General features: G+C 42.9%; 1 protein-coding gene and 1 long non-coding RNA gene across 11 annotated transcripts in view; one reads left to right on the forward strand and one right to left on the reverse strand.

Moving 5' to 3' along the window:
• Positions 1 to 15,655, forward strand: part of IQCH (IQ motif containing H) — a 255,305-nt gene that overhangs the window by 214,546 nt on the left and 25,104 nt on the right. For 4 of the 9 annotated variants that reach the window (XM_023220769.2, XM_023220766.2, XM_023220767.2 and 1 more), the window contains 2 exons: positions 3,668 to 3,838; positions 13,930 to 14,052. The exons of 1 other annotated variant lie outside the window; for it this stretch is intronic. In XM_023220769.2, coding sequence (XP_023076537.1) covers positions 3,668 to 3,838; positions 13,930 to 14,052 — 294 coding nt within the window. The remainder of the gene's footprint in view (positions 1 to 3,667; positions 3,839 to 13,929; positions 14,053 to 15,655) is intronic. 4 more of the 9 variants (XM_023220768.2, XM_023220771.2, XM_023220770.2 and 1 more) reach the window with 1 other exon arrangement.
• The window catches only part of LOC111548346, a 71,746-nt gene that overhangs the window by 46,725 nt on the left and 9,366 nt on the right, over positions 1 to 15,655 (reverse strand). For both annotated transcript variants that reach the window (XR_002733379.1, XR_002733378.1), the window contains exon 2: positions 5,006 to 5,236. This is a non-coding gene — a long non-coding RNA (uncharacterized LOC111548346). The remainder of the gene's footprint in view (positions 1 to 5,005; positions 5,237 to 15,655) is intronic.

The raw sequence follows: 15,655 nt of genomic DNA on the forward strand, positions 1-15,655 counted from the left end.
AAGGGCTGACAGTCTAGAGGGGGAGATAGGAACCCCTGTGCACAAAACAAGCATGCCTCAGGCGGTGTCTTCAATGGAAAGACCAGATGGAGAACAGAACAATTATCTGAGCAAATCAGGCAAGCCTGCTGTTAAGGAAAAGGCTGAAGAAAATTTGTCCTCCTGTTTCCTTTGAGAACCAAGGGGTTAGGGCAGCCAGAGGAAGCAAAAGTATTTCAGCTCTAGAAACAGAGTTCTGGTCTGTGCTGTATGATCTTAGGCAAACTATGAGGCTGCTTTTTTTATCTCAGTATCTTCATCCGTAAAATGGAGATAGAGTAACACCAACCTTGCACAAACCTACCCACCTACTGGATTAAGTTGTTGTGAGGTTCAGTAGAACAATTGCCAATGGGGAAAACAGTTATTAAAGGGGTGACCTAATAGCTAACATAGACAACGGACAACGTGCCTCCTAAGAATCTGCTCTGAAAGGAAATGTTTAGTCATCATAAAAAGCATCTGTAATGAACTTTGTTTAATTTTATTTATTTCCCTATTTTTATTAAATAGAGTTGGGGGGTCTCATTGTGTTGCCCAGGGTCATCTCGAACTCCTGGCCTCAAGCAGCTTCCCACCTTGGCCTCCCAAAGTGCTGAAATTACAGGCATGAGCCACTGTGCCCGGCCTGCATTATAAATGATAAAGTTCAGTAAAGGCTGGGTGTGGTGGCTCATACCTGTAATTTCAGCACTTTGGGAAGCCGAGGTGGGCGGATCACGAGGTCAGGAGTGCAAGACCAGCCTGGCCAAGACGGTGAAACCCCATGTCTACTAAAAATACAAAAACATTAACCAGGCGTGGTGGCAGGCGCCTATAATCCCAGCTACTCCAGAGGCTGAGGCAGGGAGTTGCTTGAACCTGCGAGGCGGAGGTTGCAGTGAGCCGAGTTCGCACCACTGCACTCCAGCCTGGGTGACAGAGTGAGACTCCATCTCAAAAAATAATAATAATAAAATAAAAAATAATTATAAGGCAATTTCATGCGCATTTATTTTGTTTACAAAACCCTGTCAGTACTATCATTTGCTCCTTTTACACTTAAGGATACTGAGATTTTGCTCCTTTTACACTTAAATTAAGAGAGCTTAACCTACTCATTGCAGTTCCCACTGTGAGGTCCAGATTTAAGCTCTCTGACTCCTTGGTTCTCACTCTTTCCCCTACACTGTGCTGCCTTCCTATTAAAATCCTAATTACCAAAGCATTAATATTATTAACATAAATATTAATAATGTTTGTTATATATGTTTCCCTTTGATCAAGAACACTAAAACCTCAAAATAGAAACTCTGAAAAAAAAGTCTGACATGCAAGAATAGCAAGTTCACTTTCTCACATAAAGGGAAAGTAGCTGTCCCCATCTGGTTTACATTTCATGCCATACAGCAGGAAATATTTAAGTTGACAAATAGGATATTTACAACTGCAACAGATACTTGGCAGTTAGTTTTTAACTATTGTTGCAAATGTGATTTATTTGCTATTATAAAAGGGTATTACTGTGCGAATATGACTCCTGAAATTAGCTTCAGTTTAGCAAGGGGCCTTGACAGCTTGACCTCTTAATATCCTTATAATGACGCCATTTACATTCAATGCTTACTCAAGTCACTCACTGCTAGATTTGTTTGAAAGGAGTCCACTCTAGGGCAGATGTATTATGTATTTTAACACACAGAGTTGGTGAGTGGGGCAAATGTAGGCCTTCTAAGAGGAAAAACTGTTTAATCAAGTCTTCATGAAAATGTGTTAGTTTCCAACTTCCTACAGTGAAAATGCATTATGCTAATTACAGCATACTCCAGAAATACTTCATGTTTTCTCCACAAGACATTTTCATGGCATGTCTTATATTAAACACAAACATGTTCTGATCCTCTGCAACTTTAGTTTTTAATTTCACTGGAGAACTGTTACACAGGATAAGGATTGGCTGGGCCAGGATCAGAGAATGGGAAGAACGTAGACTTGGAGTCAGGTAGAATTGGATTCAGATCCCAACACCACCACTTCCTAATTCAATGGACTTGGGTACCTCCCTGAACCTCAGTTTCTTCATCTGTGACATGGGGTTGTTATTTTTTAGGCTGCCACAGAGATCCGAGATATTTATAAAGCACCCAGCTTCATAGGTACTTGATACATGGGGCCAGTCGTGTTTTTGTTGTTTAAATCTCAAATGTCACCTTCATGATGCAGCCCTGACTTCATTAGACAAACCCAGTCTGTCCTTTCTTTCTGCTTCAATAGTACTTTGTTCCACCCCATTATTTTATCACATATAACACTGTATTGTTTAATTGGACATGTATGTATCTGTCCATCTGTCTTCACCTTTTTTTTTTTTTTTTTTTTTTTTGAGATGGAGTCTCACTCTGCCACCCAGGCTGGAGTATAGTGGTGTGATCTCGCCTCACTGAAACCTCCGCCTCCCAGGTTCAAACAATTCTCATGCCTCAGCCTCCCAAGTATCTGAGATTACAGGCACACACCACTCTGCCCAGCTAACTTTTGTATTTTTAGTAGAGATGGCGTTTTGCCATGTTGGCCAGGCTGGTCTCAGGTGATTCTCCCGCCTCGGCCTCCCAAAGTGCTGGGATTACAGATGTGAGCCACTGTGCCCAGCCTGTCTCCACCTTCGTGATGGCAGGGCCTATGCCTATTTACCTTTGACTCTCCAGTGACTAGGATGATGATATGCCTTGAACATTGAACTGAGAAGGATTCCAGGGGTGCTTCTGGATTAAATGTGGGGGTGGAGGATGACAAGGGCAATTAACGTTGATCTGCCACAGGAGAGGAAAGAAGTAACACATGACCTACTTTTATCATTGCCAGTTTAGCACATAGTAGCTGCTCAGTAAATATTTGTCAAACGAATTAATGGACATTACTCAGTTACCTAGCAGTTGACATTAACTTATAACTAAGGTCTATTTTTTAAAGCATTTGAATTTTCATTTTTATTGCATCATAGTATTCTTCTAATAACACTGTGATACAGCTAGGATAAGGTGTTATCACCAATTGACAGTTGAGAGTACTGTGACATTGTAGGATTGGTAAAATAAGATTACCCTTCACTCTCATGAGAAAATGGGGATAGACCTAAGACTTAGAGGCCAACCATAAGTTTCCCTTAAATATCCTATTGAGGTTCCCAGAGGGGCTGTCACTGCTTTTTCCAAAATCAGGGCAAACTGCCCTTTCTCATATTCATCACTCTTTTCCCCTCTTTCTGCTCTACTGTAGTTCCCCACCCTCCAAAGCTTCTGTCCAGTCTCATTTTCTCAGTAGAAAACCTGGCACTGACCATGTGCACTGACCTGTAGGCCATGGGCAGAAAAATCAAAGTCAACATGAGCTTTTCAAGGCTTGGCATCTCTGTCAGATTGTCTTGACCAAGTATTTCTGTAACTTCCCGCAAGAACGTTGAATCTTCTGAATCAGACTCCATTTCTCGGTTGAACAAAGTAGAAACAGAAGCAAAAACGTCTACTCTATTAAGACACATGGTCACTGGTTTCACTTAGTCTGATGTAGTTTGGCCTAGTTGGGCAGAGGTGGGGCCTTCGCTACTGTTTGCTGATCTCACCCTCACTTCTACCGCTCCTGTTTTAATCAGGTGTGGGCAACCGGCCTTAACCTCGCATATAGTGACCAGCTGGCCCTGACTCAACTCACCTTATACCTGACAAACGGCCATCTGGATTGCAGTTTGAGCACCCTGGAAGTGCCCCGCTTCGTTCCAAAGGAAAGGAAGAAAACCAACCGCATTAGTGCGCTCTCAGTGCCGGTAAGCAAGAGATGCTTCCTGAAGGTTCTCGGTGTTCAGCAACACCCACTGCCACTGCCTGAGGTCTGTCTAGGAGCCAGGCTCTTTGAGTACAGGAAGAAGAGCGAGCCTCAGGCAAGTCACTGGACCTGTCTGAGCAGGGTCTGGAATTGCGAATATGTTGGTCAGAGGAAAGGGAGAAGCCATTCCTGGATGAAGCTGCAATCTGTGGAAATGCGAAAGAGCATGGGGCTCTCCTCTCCTTTTTCTGGGCGGGTACACCTACACCCATTGCCTCAACTACCAGCTGTTTCACACAAAGCCCATATTGTCCTAGCCCAAGTCTCTTTTGTGAGCTTCAGATTCGTGGGTCCAAAATTCCATAGAACATATCCAAAACTGCATCCCTTTCGTCTTTCTTCCTCCTGTACTTCCTGTTAGTGGATCAGGCCAGAGGCTGATAAGATAACCCCCAGCCCCACATCCAGTCAGCAAGCAGGGCATGTTGAGTCTAGCTGCTAAAATGCCACTAACCTGACCCCTCCTCTCTCTCCACAAAGATGGTGTCTTAGTTTCGGCTTCTGCCATCTCACACCTGTATTCCTCTTAAGATTCCCTGTCCCTGCCTGTCCCCTCCAAACTAAACAGACATGGCAGCCAAGGTAGTAAGGTGAAAAACCAGTCTGAGCATGTTGTTCCCCCGTGTGTCATTGTGAATGGACTCCTGTGATCTTCAGGAAAATCCCACTTCCCAGCTTGGTTAAGGAGCCCCATCATGATCCGCCTCTTGCCACAGCTGCCGCCTACCCTTCTCATCACTAGCTCCATCGGTGAAGGGGCTGGGGCCAGAGTCCTGGGGCTGGCTGCAGGTAACCAACCTCAGCACCCTGAGTAACAAAGGGCATAGCCCTGTGGAGACAGTGGGCGCTTGATTGAACAGGCTAGGTTGGTCATAGAGACAGAGAACAAAGGCCAAGGGGACCAGATGCCCTTTGTGCAAGAGTGTATTGGGGACTCTTTGGCCACACTGCTCTCACAGCTGCCAGAGGATTTCTTTGGCCTTTCCTTACAAAAGTGGGCTTCATACTTTTTTGCAAATGAAACTCTACTTGAAATCCAAATATGTCAAACAGATAAAAGAGGAACTCTAGTGATTAATGGGACGCAACACGAGTGTCCCAGAGATACCTTTTCCAAGCGGTCTCCTTCCTCTCTGGTGAACCCCTTTGGGTCCAGGAGACACCTCTGGATTTGAATAACCTTTGTTTGACTCTTCCCAGGATCTCTGCAGTCACCATAAGGAGGGTACCTGATGTCTTGGGGGGCACAGGCAGCCTCCTCCTTCCCCTCTTCTTCATCCAGTTGTTCACTGAGGTACCAGGAAGAACCTTGCTCACAGGAATCCCCTTGATCTCATTCCTGAGTAAGAAGAGAAGCAGAGTGGGGCTAGAGAGGAGAAACAGACTTCTTTTAATTATGACCCAGGACTTTGCTAAGAGGCTTTCATGTCCAACTCCACCTGTGGCCTCCATCCTCACCAAAGAGACCTGAGAGACCCTATGTTCAATGCTAGAGGGAGAGACAGCAGCGACAATTGAGCCCTTCTGGCCTAAGTCTATGCCATTTCTGCAAGAAGCTGGGGGTCAGTTGTGGTGGCTTGCACCTATAATCCCAGCACTTTGGGAGGCCGAGGTAGGCAGATCATTTGAGCCTAGGAGTTCTAGACCAGCCTAGGCAACATGGCAAAACCTTGTCTCCACAAAAATACAAAAATTAGCCAGGCATGGTGGAGCATGCCTATAATCCTAGCTACTGGGGAGGCTGAGACAGGAGGATCACTTGAGCCTTGGAGGTCGAGGCTGCAGTGAGTCATGATCGTGCCATTGCACTCCAGCCTGGGTGACAGAGTGAGACTCTATCTCAAATAAATAAATAAAATAAAAAGCTGGAAGCAGAGTGGTATTCAGCACAAGACTTACAAAGACAATTGCAGCTTTTAAGTATGTTGCTTCAGAAGGCTATCAGCAGAAGTTGTGCTGTGAATGAGAAGCACTCCCCCATTTTCCCCATGTTGCCCATAGGTTTCATTCCTAGCTATAGGCAACATTCTTCTGTGATCAAGTCTTAAACGCTTTTAGGAACTGCATGCACACAAAAGGGAGGCATTATGATCTTCAATAAGGCAAATGCCTCTTCAATCACTGGAGAAAAGCTATGCAGGTTTTCTGATGTAGGAATAAATTGAAAGTGCTTTTCATTTTAGAAAGATATAAACAGATATTCCCACCTTGGTGCCACTATGCTTGGGTTGTGCACACACCCTCCTGTGCATATGTACACACATGATCAGCGATTTTTTAAAAAAGAAGCATGTGCACATGCATACACAGTACAACTCACAAGCAAATCGAAGCTTCCGGAACAAGTGTGAACAGACTATGATGCCATCAAGTTTATGATCAGGCAGTTGACAGCCTCCTTCAAAGGACTGAAAAGATTGAAGGAGAAGAAAATGAACAGATGAAACCACAATGATAATCAGAGCATATTCAGAACTAATGCCTATAAAATGCTTCTAGTGTGGGTCCTTTTCTTTAATAATATGCTCTATAGAAGGAAAGCAAACACCTTCCTGGACTCTCGGAAGAGCTGTTGTCTCATCTCAGAAACAGGTGGCAGAACTGTCACTCAGACCCGTTTAGACCAGGTGAATGGATTTCTGATTCACTGACCTCCACAAAGAACCACAACAAGACCTGATAAATCCCAGATGTGCGTGTTTTAGAACTGAAAAGGAATCGCCTAACAGTGTTTTAACTTTCAATTAATGTTCTGTCCAAACCGGCATCAATCACCACCCTTTTCTGTCAGTTTTCACTCTTCCTCACTCTTTCTGGACCCTCCATACCATGGTTGGTGAGTGTCCAAAAGGGAACATCTTTGCAAACATCTAACACAACCCAAGTCATTTATACACATTTTAGCAGCACATGATCTATAATGAATGATTAAGTAAAACCTTTTGTGTTAAATTATGATGTTAATAATGATTCTGTCTCCTGTAATTTATTATAAATTCTCAAATGCTTCGGGTTTGATTTTGATAGAATGCAACAACAACAGAGTTTATATGATGACTTTATTTTTAGAACTCCTTCTTTGAAGGCACACATTTCCCTGCTACTGCTGCTACTGTAATTATGTACAAAACCAATCACTCATTAGAGTTAGGATACATTATCTTCTAGACAGATGAGGCTAAATAAGCAACACATTAATAATTCAGAGAGCAGTTCATTATGCATGTGGATGCCTGCTTCGTAACTGAAATAAGAACCTCATCAGCCTCTGCCAACCCTTAAACAATAGTTCTGTGTTATTGCAGCCACATTCAAGTTTACGCTTGTTAAACTGCTACTTGGATTATTTTATCAAACATTCATTTATTTGTGGTCCCTTACTGCCGAGAACAGATTTTGGAAGCTCCTTTTTTAAGTTAATGATTTGAGCAATGGGTGTTATTAATTCTCAGAATATTATAAACATGATTAATTTTCAGGCAGAGATTTATTACATAAGGATTTCAACTATGTCAACTGAAATGCATCACTGTCAAAACAAGTATCATGGCGAAAATAGAATATGTTCCACACTTCAAGTGCTGGTGCTCAGAACTAAATCAATTTAAATTGTGGCTGAAGCAAAATTATATTCTCCAGTGAAAAGGAGTATTTTGAGCTTCCTTTATTTAGCTTGAAGCATTCTTGTTAGATTGTGATTTAGAAAGGTAGTTTAATAAGACTAGACTTCTACCAAGAATATTTTGTCTATTTTTTTCTCCTGTTTTACTAGAAAAGGCGAACCTCTGAAATTCTCACCCATTCCAAATGTGGCCAGTGGAAATTTGGAGTGAAGAGTACTGGTCTGGGAGTTAGGGATCATGAGTTCTGATCTTCTCTTCTGGCCTCAGTTTCCTCATGTGTAAAATAAAGGAGGGCTACAGATCCCCAAGGTCACTTGAGGGATTTGATTTTATGGGGCCTATAGAAAGGACTGCACCAAGCCTGGCCCCGGCAGCCTCACGTGTTGTGGATGGCTGAAGGAAGGGACATCTCCTGTATGGGACACAGGAAGGGCCCATCCCTCTATACTACAGCCTTCACTTAAGAGATCTTTTTCTTGCAGGATCTTTTAGAAACGAGTAATATTGTAACAGGTTATATTCTAAGTTCCCATCAGCCTTTACCTTAGCCATCAGTTACTACTTTCAGCAAGAATCAACTACAAGTAAATTCTGCAGATATTTATCCAATGCCTATTTTGTGCCAGGCACTCTACTAAGCACAGAAGATATAAGGGTGAGTAGCTAAGCGCTCCGGTTTACCAAAGGACACAGAGCTTTTACTCCACCCCAAGTACTTTAGTAAGTGCTTTCCAAGAATCTTTTTGCAGTCCAGTGTATTAGACAGGTGCTGTTATTATGCTCATTTTCAGAGAGGAAGGCGAGGTTAAGAGATGTTAAGCATTTGTTAAAGGTCAGTAAGCAAGCGAGTAGGGAAGCCAAGATTTAACCTCGGCCTGTGTTTAACTGTCACGTGTTCGAACATGCCTTGCATCGGCTGAGGATCAGTGATTCAGCCCCAGAGTGGAGCCTGTGCTCACCCCTAAAGAAGTCCCTTGTTGAGGCCATTGAGAAAGCTATTCTTTGAAAGGAGGATGAATTTCCCAGTGTGACGAGGTTGTCTCCAGGAATATTGCCATTATCCATTGGCTTCTCGTCTGCTCTGAGCTCAACCTCAGCTTCTGAGTCTCATACAGAAGCACTAAATAGACTGGATGTTCATAGAGGAGTCTTAGATTTTAAAAAGGACGTGTAACTGGACATGGTTTCCTATACATAGCACAGATTTCCAAGCAAATAACACAGAGCATGGAAAAGAGCATGTCACTTATACCACGAACCATGTAGAAAAGCTTGACTATTTTTTTTAAAAAAATGAACAGTTCACACACTAAAAATAGGTATGAAATATACATCTTCAACTTTTCCAAATCAAGTTTAATGGGGTTCTCATTTAATTTTTTGAAATACATAATATATTCACATGGTTCAAAAGGCAAAAGGTGGAAGCGGTCACACATTGACAAACCTCCTTCCCATTGACTAGTTCCCACCTCACCCTACAAAGGTAACCACCATTCTGTGTCTATATAACCTTTCAGAGCATCTTTTTACATACATAAGTAAATACACATACAGGTGATCCTTTTCCCCCTTTTATGCCCAAAATGTAGCCTACAATACATACTGTTCTGAATCTCACTTTTTTCTTTGGAGAGCTTTCTTTAACACTTCATAAAAATGTTCTCATTTCTTTTTTTTCAGATTCATACACCTGAGCAGTATCGTTTCTTTTTTACAGCAACATGTTATTCCATTGCATGGATGTGCCATAATTTGTCTACCCCATGGGTAGATTTTTGGGTTGTTTCCAGTTTTTTCCTATTACAGTGCTGCAGTGAATAACTTTGTATATATATCACCTGGCACATTTCAGATATATCTTAGAATATATACCATAAAGTGGAATTTTGGCTCAAAGGACATAACCATTTTTAATTTCAATAGATATTTCCAAATCATGAAATCATGATTTCTTTTTTGATCCTTGTCAAACCTAGATAAATTGTACAGCATCAGAAGAGGCTAGTTTTTACAAATCAACCTTTTAATAATGATGTTTTCTATTTGTATAATGCTTTATACTTTAATTATACATGAGCTTATTTGACCCCATGATAACCCCAAGAAATCGATGTCAAGGATTATTATATCCATTTCACAGAATAGGAAACTGAGGCTAAGCAAGTTTAAGTGAGCTGCCCAAGTCATAAAGGTGGTACATAGCAAAGCCCAGGTCTTCTGATTCAAGTCACCTTCCGATGAAAAGGTTTATTGGTTAGTTGGTCAGTTTTAATTTTAAATAATTGACCTTATCTTTGAAACTATTTAGTTTAATACGTGAAAATAATTGCTAACGTTCATTGAGAGCTTACTACGTGCCAGACACTATTCCAAGGTCTTTACATTCTCACCTAATCCTCCTCTCAATACTCCTATGCTATTCACTTGTGCTATCAGGCTGGATATAAGACAACCCTAGGTGATTGATAGTTTTTTCCTGTATAAACCGTGCAGTTGGCTAAGTCTTCTAAAAAGTAGGTGTATCTTGTAAGTATTATTCTAATGCATTTATTTAGCACTTAATATATGCCAGGACTTGCACCAAGCATCAGGAGTCAAAGATACTTGACAAAGTCCCTATCCTTAAGGAGCTGAAAAGCAAGGCCATAGAGAGAGAGATGTTGCTATTAAAATAGATAACATACATAAGGAAATACCACAAGGCCTCATTTAAATGCCATTTGAGTGACAGACCTTCAGCTTGCTGCCAGAGTTCTCAGGGGAAATGACTGTGAACTGGCAGGGACAGGGAACACTTTACTGAAAACATAGAACATGATCCTGCCTTAAAGACTAGAACAGTCACTAACTGGCAGGGATGGGAGGACGTCCCCTAGTAGATGGGACAGAGTCCAAAGAAACCTGTGGTCTGCTAGGAAAAGGCAATGAACCAGTTGGACTGGAGCACAGAATTGGGGAAGTGCGGAGCAGGAGAAGTAGTTGGAAGGGGGCACTGAGCAAGTTTGGGGAGGTCTACCCACCACACCGGGGTCTGAATTTCACCTTGAAGGTGAAAAGGCCTGAATATTTCTGAGTAGAAGGATGACACTGACCAACCTGTGTTAGGGGAAAATGATTAATCTGGTGATACTGTTCAGAATCCCAGGAGAAGGGGGAAGAGTGGAGGGAAAAGCAGCCTGGGAAGTTACATTTATTGTAGATCCAAAATCCTTTCAAAGGAATGACAGCAAAAATAGTAGCTACCATTTATCAGGTTCCAGGCACTGCAGTAGGTGCTTATTTAATCATCAGAAGACAGAGAATTTCAATGATCTGTTCAAGATCACACACATAGTAAGTGGCCTTGTCAGGTTTTGAACTTCTTTCCCACTTCATATAACCTTTCCACTCTTTCCACTACAGAATTATGCTTGTATCCTCACCTCTAACTCTCCAGGCAATAAAGGTCTGGACTAGGATGGTGATGGTTATGGAAAAGAAGGTTGGGAGACATGTACCAAATATGCTGGCTCTTCTTTCAGATTCTTTATGCATCGCAAGCCCTGGTCTGGGAGGAGGGGGAGTTGCACTCTGCATCTCTAGTGAAGAAGAAACCTCAGGGTAGCCCGCCCTTACGTGTTGTCTAGTAATCATGTACTACTGGACAGTAAGCTCTTCTGCTGTGCTTTGGAGCCAAGATACATAGTATTGCTAGATTGTGCTACCACATGCCTGCCTGCCTACCTCTATTGCTGGCTGGGGCCTGGTCTTGGTTTTTCTTTATATACTATGGCAGCATCAGACAAGTTTAGAAGACAAAAATAACCTTGGAATTATCTTGTGAATTCATGGCAATTACCATGCAATTACATGCTCAGTAACCACAATGGAATTCAAGAGTGTTTACAGTTCACTTCCATGTGCAAAAGCCCATGCTTCTGGGCTTTTCAGTGTGAAGGTGAGAGCATGGCCAGCCTGGTATGGCAGGGCGAGCAGGCCTGGTGGCCATGCCCTTCCAGACATACTGGCCAGCTGGGCCAGAACTTCTCCAAGCCAGTTCTTGTTACCCCACCAATTACTCCTGCTTAGTCCATCAGAGCCATGCTGTCCTCCAGCAGGCAAGACCCAGAGCAACTGCCCTGAGTTGTCCTCCTCTAAGGATGGCGTGACTGTCCCCTGTGCCTTGTAATAATCACCTGCTTTTGTCCCAAAGTATTTATCAATGGGCAGTGTCTTTCTTGAATTACTTAAATTTCTTGAATTCAAATTATCCTTTGAAGAGTCTCTTAAGAGGGAAGAGCTATCCACCTAATCTATTTCATTTATTCATTCTCTTTTATGTAATAAACACTGAGTGCCTGTTCTGTGCTGGTATCATGCCCAAACCGGATATTCAGAAACCAAACAGCGCCTGCCCCCAAACAGCGCCTGCCCTCAGAAAACTCCCAGTCATGGAAGGGAGACAACCAAGGGAACAACTCATGATAGGTCAGGGTGACAGTGTACAGCTGTGAGGCATATGAGGGTCAAATCAGATTTCTGTTGTTAGAAAAATCCCAATGGCTACAAATGGGACCCTACAAGGTGGGTACACAACTCAAGATGTATTAGCCTGTGGAGGCCTAACACATCTGCAGATGGGGACTCTACTTGCATTTAGGATGAGCAGCCTTAACTGGCGGTATTGATGATATGACCTTCGGACACAGGACTTGATGTAAATGTTGAAGAAAAACATGCTCCCCCAATCACGTGTCGGGGGAGCATGTCACCAAAAGCGCCACGAAATCTGAGAGAGAGAGAGAGAGAGAGAGACAGTGTGTGTGTGTGTGTGTGTGTGTGTGTAGAGAGGGAGAGAGAGATGCAGGAGAGGAAAGGATGTCTATTCTCTGCAGAACACTCAGTCAGCCCTAATTCCCCTGCATTATCTCAGAGACAGGAGGCGAGCCGGAGGCCTGATTATAATGCATGTCAGGTCACTACGATTCCTTACGGCCAGCTCCAGACCAGGTGCGCCTCCTTTTCCTACTCCTGTTCCAAGTCACTGCACAACTCCGGGTACCTAGTTGCCCAGCACCTGTGCACCACCACAGTTCAAGAACCAAGCCAGGAACCTTTATCTTCTATGCCCTAAGGTTGGCCATGGCCCTATATGCAGTCTTCCACATTTCCAGCTATCCAGAGGAAAACAGTTGATTGACTAAGGCAAATATCACATCTCACAAAGAACATGCTATAAAACTGCCAGGATCCAGTACTTTATCTGGTACATGTTAAATGTTAAATGTTTTCAGGAAATACGTAATGACAGCACTTTGGCCCTACTATCACCATTCTCTTTGGCATGGCTTTCACTGATAGACAAACAAGATAAAGAAGAGCAGTTTCCCCAAAGAAAGAAAGCAGCATCAAATTTCTAATGTTGGCCACCTCAAGGAGGTGATCCATGCTCAGTGACTTGTTGCCAAAGGTTGAAGTATGGAAGAGCGGGAAAATACCTTTACAGCAGAGAAACCTGTAAAGTTTTTTCACAAACTTCAAAAGCCACTGTAGCCAGGTGATAAAGGTTAACGTCATCAGTGATAAGTCACACTGATACCATCTATCTACCCTTGATACGTAGTGAGGAAAATGGCAGTTTGCCCATGTGGTCTTCCTCTCAAAAACACATTACTACAGTCTAATCAGGAGAAAAACATCAGACAAACTGAAACTGAGAGAGATTTCACAAAATGCTTGCCCATTACTCCTCAGAACTGTTAAGGTCATCAAACACAGGGAAAGTCTGTGAAGCCGTCACAGCCCAGAGAAACCTAAGGAGAGATGACAACTAGTTACGGTGTGGTATCTTAGATGGGATCCTGAAACAGAAGAAAGGAATTAGGGAAAAATGAATGAAATAGAAATAAAGTATGGATTTACGTTAATAGTAATGTAGGGCCAGGTGTGGTGGCTCACACCAGTAATCCCAGCATTTTGGGAGGCCAAGGCTGGCAGATTGCTTGAGCTAGGAGTTCAAGATCAGCCTGGGCAACATAGTGAGACCCTGTCTCTACAAAAAATAATAAAATTAGCCATGTGTGGTGGCACACATCTGTAGTCCCAGCTACTCAGGAGGCTGAAGCAGGAGGATCACTTAAGCCCAGGAGGCACAGGTTGCAGTGAGCCCAGATTGCGCCACTGCATTCCAGCCTGGGTGACAGAGTGAGACCCTGCCTCAAAAAATAAAAAGTAATGTAGCAATTTGTTCCCTTAGTTGTGACAAATGTATCATAGCAATGTAAGATGTTAACAATAGAAGAACTGGGTGTGGGGGATATAGGAACTCTCAGAATTACCTTTGCAATTTTCTTGTTAATCTACAAGTATTCAAAAATTATAAGTTTATTTAAATATCTGTTTAATATTCAGTTGTGCTCCTTTCCAGACGCTGGCAACCAGTCGTTATGCAGTGATGACCACCCAGCTAAGACACAGCAATCTCTCACTGGTTTTCCACTACGTTTTTCTCCAGATCTGTAGGGCCCATGGCATTGGCTATGATCTGGAGGTATGAAGGGTTACAGTTGGCCAGGGGTGGACCAAAGGCATGCCTGTGGGTGATCTATGTAGCTAATAATTTGGTGCCCCTTCAAATAGATATTCTTTAATATTAGTTTGACGTGCCTGTAGAGGAAGGCTGATTGCTGCTTGGGGAAGAGCAGATACGCAACTCCACAGAAAGTAGCACTTAGTCCTGGAAAGTTCTACTTCGTCACCAATCTTGCACACCCACTTTGGTAAAGCAGAAGCCATGCAAGCTCTCCAGACTTAGGATGCATTTTGGGGACCACCTCATGATCCTGAAGCAGGCCCTGAGCTTCTTGATCCCACCCAAAGCTGCTTATCAATGAATAGTTTGTCTTAGTCTGCTGGGGCTACCATAACAATATAGCACAAGCTAAATGGCTTGAACCACAGAAATGTTTTCTCACTGTCTGGCAGCTGGTATGTCCAAGGACAAGGCACTAGCAGATTTGGTTCCTGGTGAGGGCTTGCTTCCTGGCTTGTAAATGGCTCCCTCCTTGTGGTGTCCTCACATATTGGAACGAGAGAGAGAGAGATATCTGTTGTCTCTTCTACAAGGTACCAGTTCTGTTAATCAGAGCGTCACGCCTACAACCTCATTTAACCTTAATCACTTCCCTAGAGGCCCTCCAATACAGTCACTTGGGAGGTTAGGACACATTTCTGTCCGTAGCATCCTCCTACCAACATAATGATAATTTGTTTCTGAAGGGAGTGCTGATAAAAACCATTTTCTCTACTTTTGGTCTATTTCCAATAATACCGGGGCCCCTGCATAGCTGCTTTATCCTGATGTAGCTGACTAGGGGCAAGTGCAATGCAATGTCTCCTGTCAAAAACAGAACCTCCATTTTGTGCCTAGAGACTCATGTTACTCCAGAGAAATAGTTTCATGTTTTTCCACTTTGATTCAGATTTTCAAGTCTGTCACACTCAGGGCCATTCTAAGACCCTGAGTAACCCTGTACACTCTTACTTATGGAAGACCCACTTCACAGCACCTCAAACATCTCAAAATATATTCATCTCCCACATTAAATATAAGGTATATATAATGACATAAGAATTGAGTAGTAACCAGTCGATCAGATGTTTTGATTTGTAGATATTCAGTTCTACATTTATTAACTTATATTCTTTATACTTGAGACCAGTACAATTTTCAAGGATCAAATTTTATAAGTTCTATTTTTCTTTTTCTTTTTCTTTTTTTTGAGACAGAGTCTCATTCTGTCACCAGGCTGGAGTGCAATGCTGCAGTCTTGGCTCACTGCAACCTCTGCCTCCTCGATTCAAGCAATTCTCCTGCCTCAGCCTCCTGAGTATCTGGGATTACGGGCACGTGCCACCATGCCTGGCTAATTTTTGTATTTTTAGTAGAGACAGGGTTTCACCATGTTGGCCAGGATGGTCTCGATCTCTTGACCTCGTGATCCGCCCGCCTCAGCCTCCCAAATTGCTGGGATTACAGGCGTGAGCCACCGCACCCAGTCCCAAAATTTATACATTCTTTAAAAGCATGCAGACCTTCAGCATGAGGCCAAGTGAATAGAATGGTCTGGCTGACCCTTGGCAATCCCCAGCAG

The sequence above is a fragment of the Piliocolobus tephrosceles genome, chromosome 6 (assembly GCF_002776525.5).
Source record: "Piliocolobus tephrosceles isolate RC106 chromosome 6, ASM277652v3, whole genome shotgun sequence".
NCBI lineage: Eukaryota > Metazoa > Chordata > Mammalia > Primates > Cercopithecidae > Piliocolobus > Piliocolobus tephrosceles.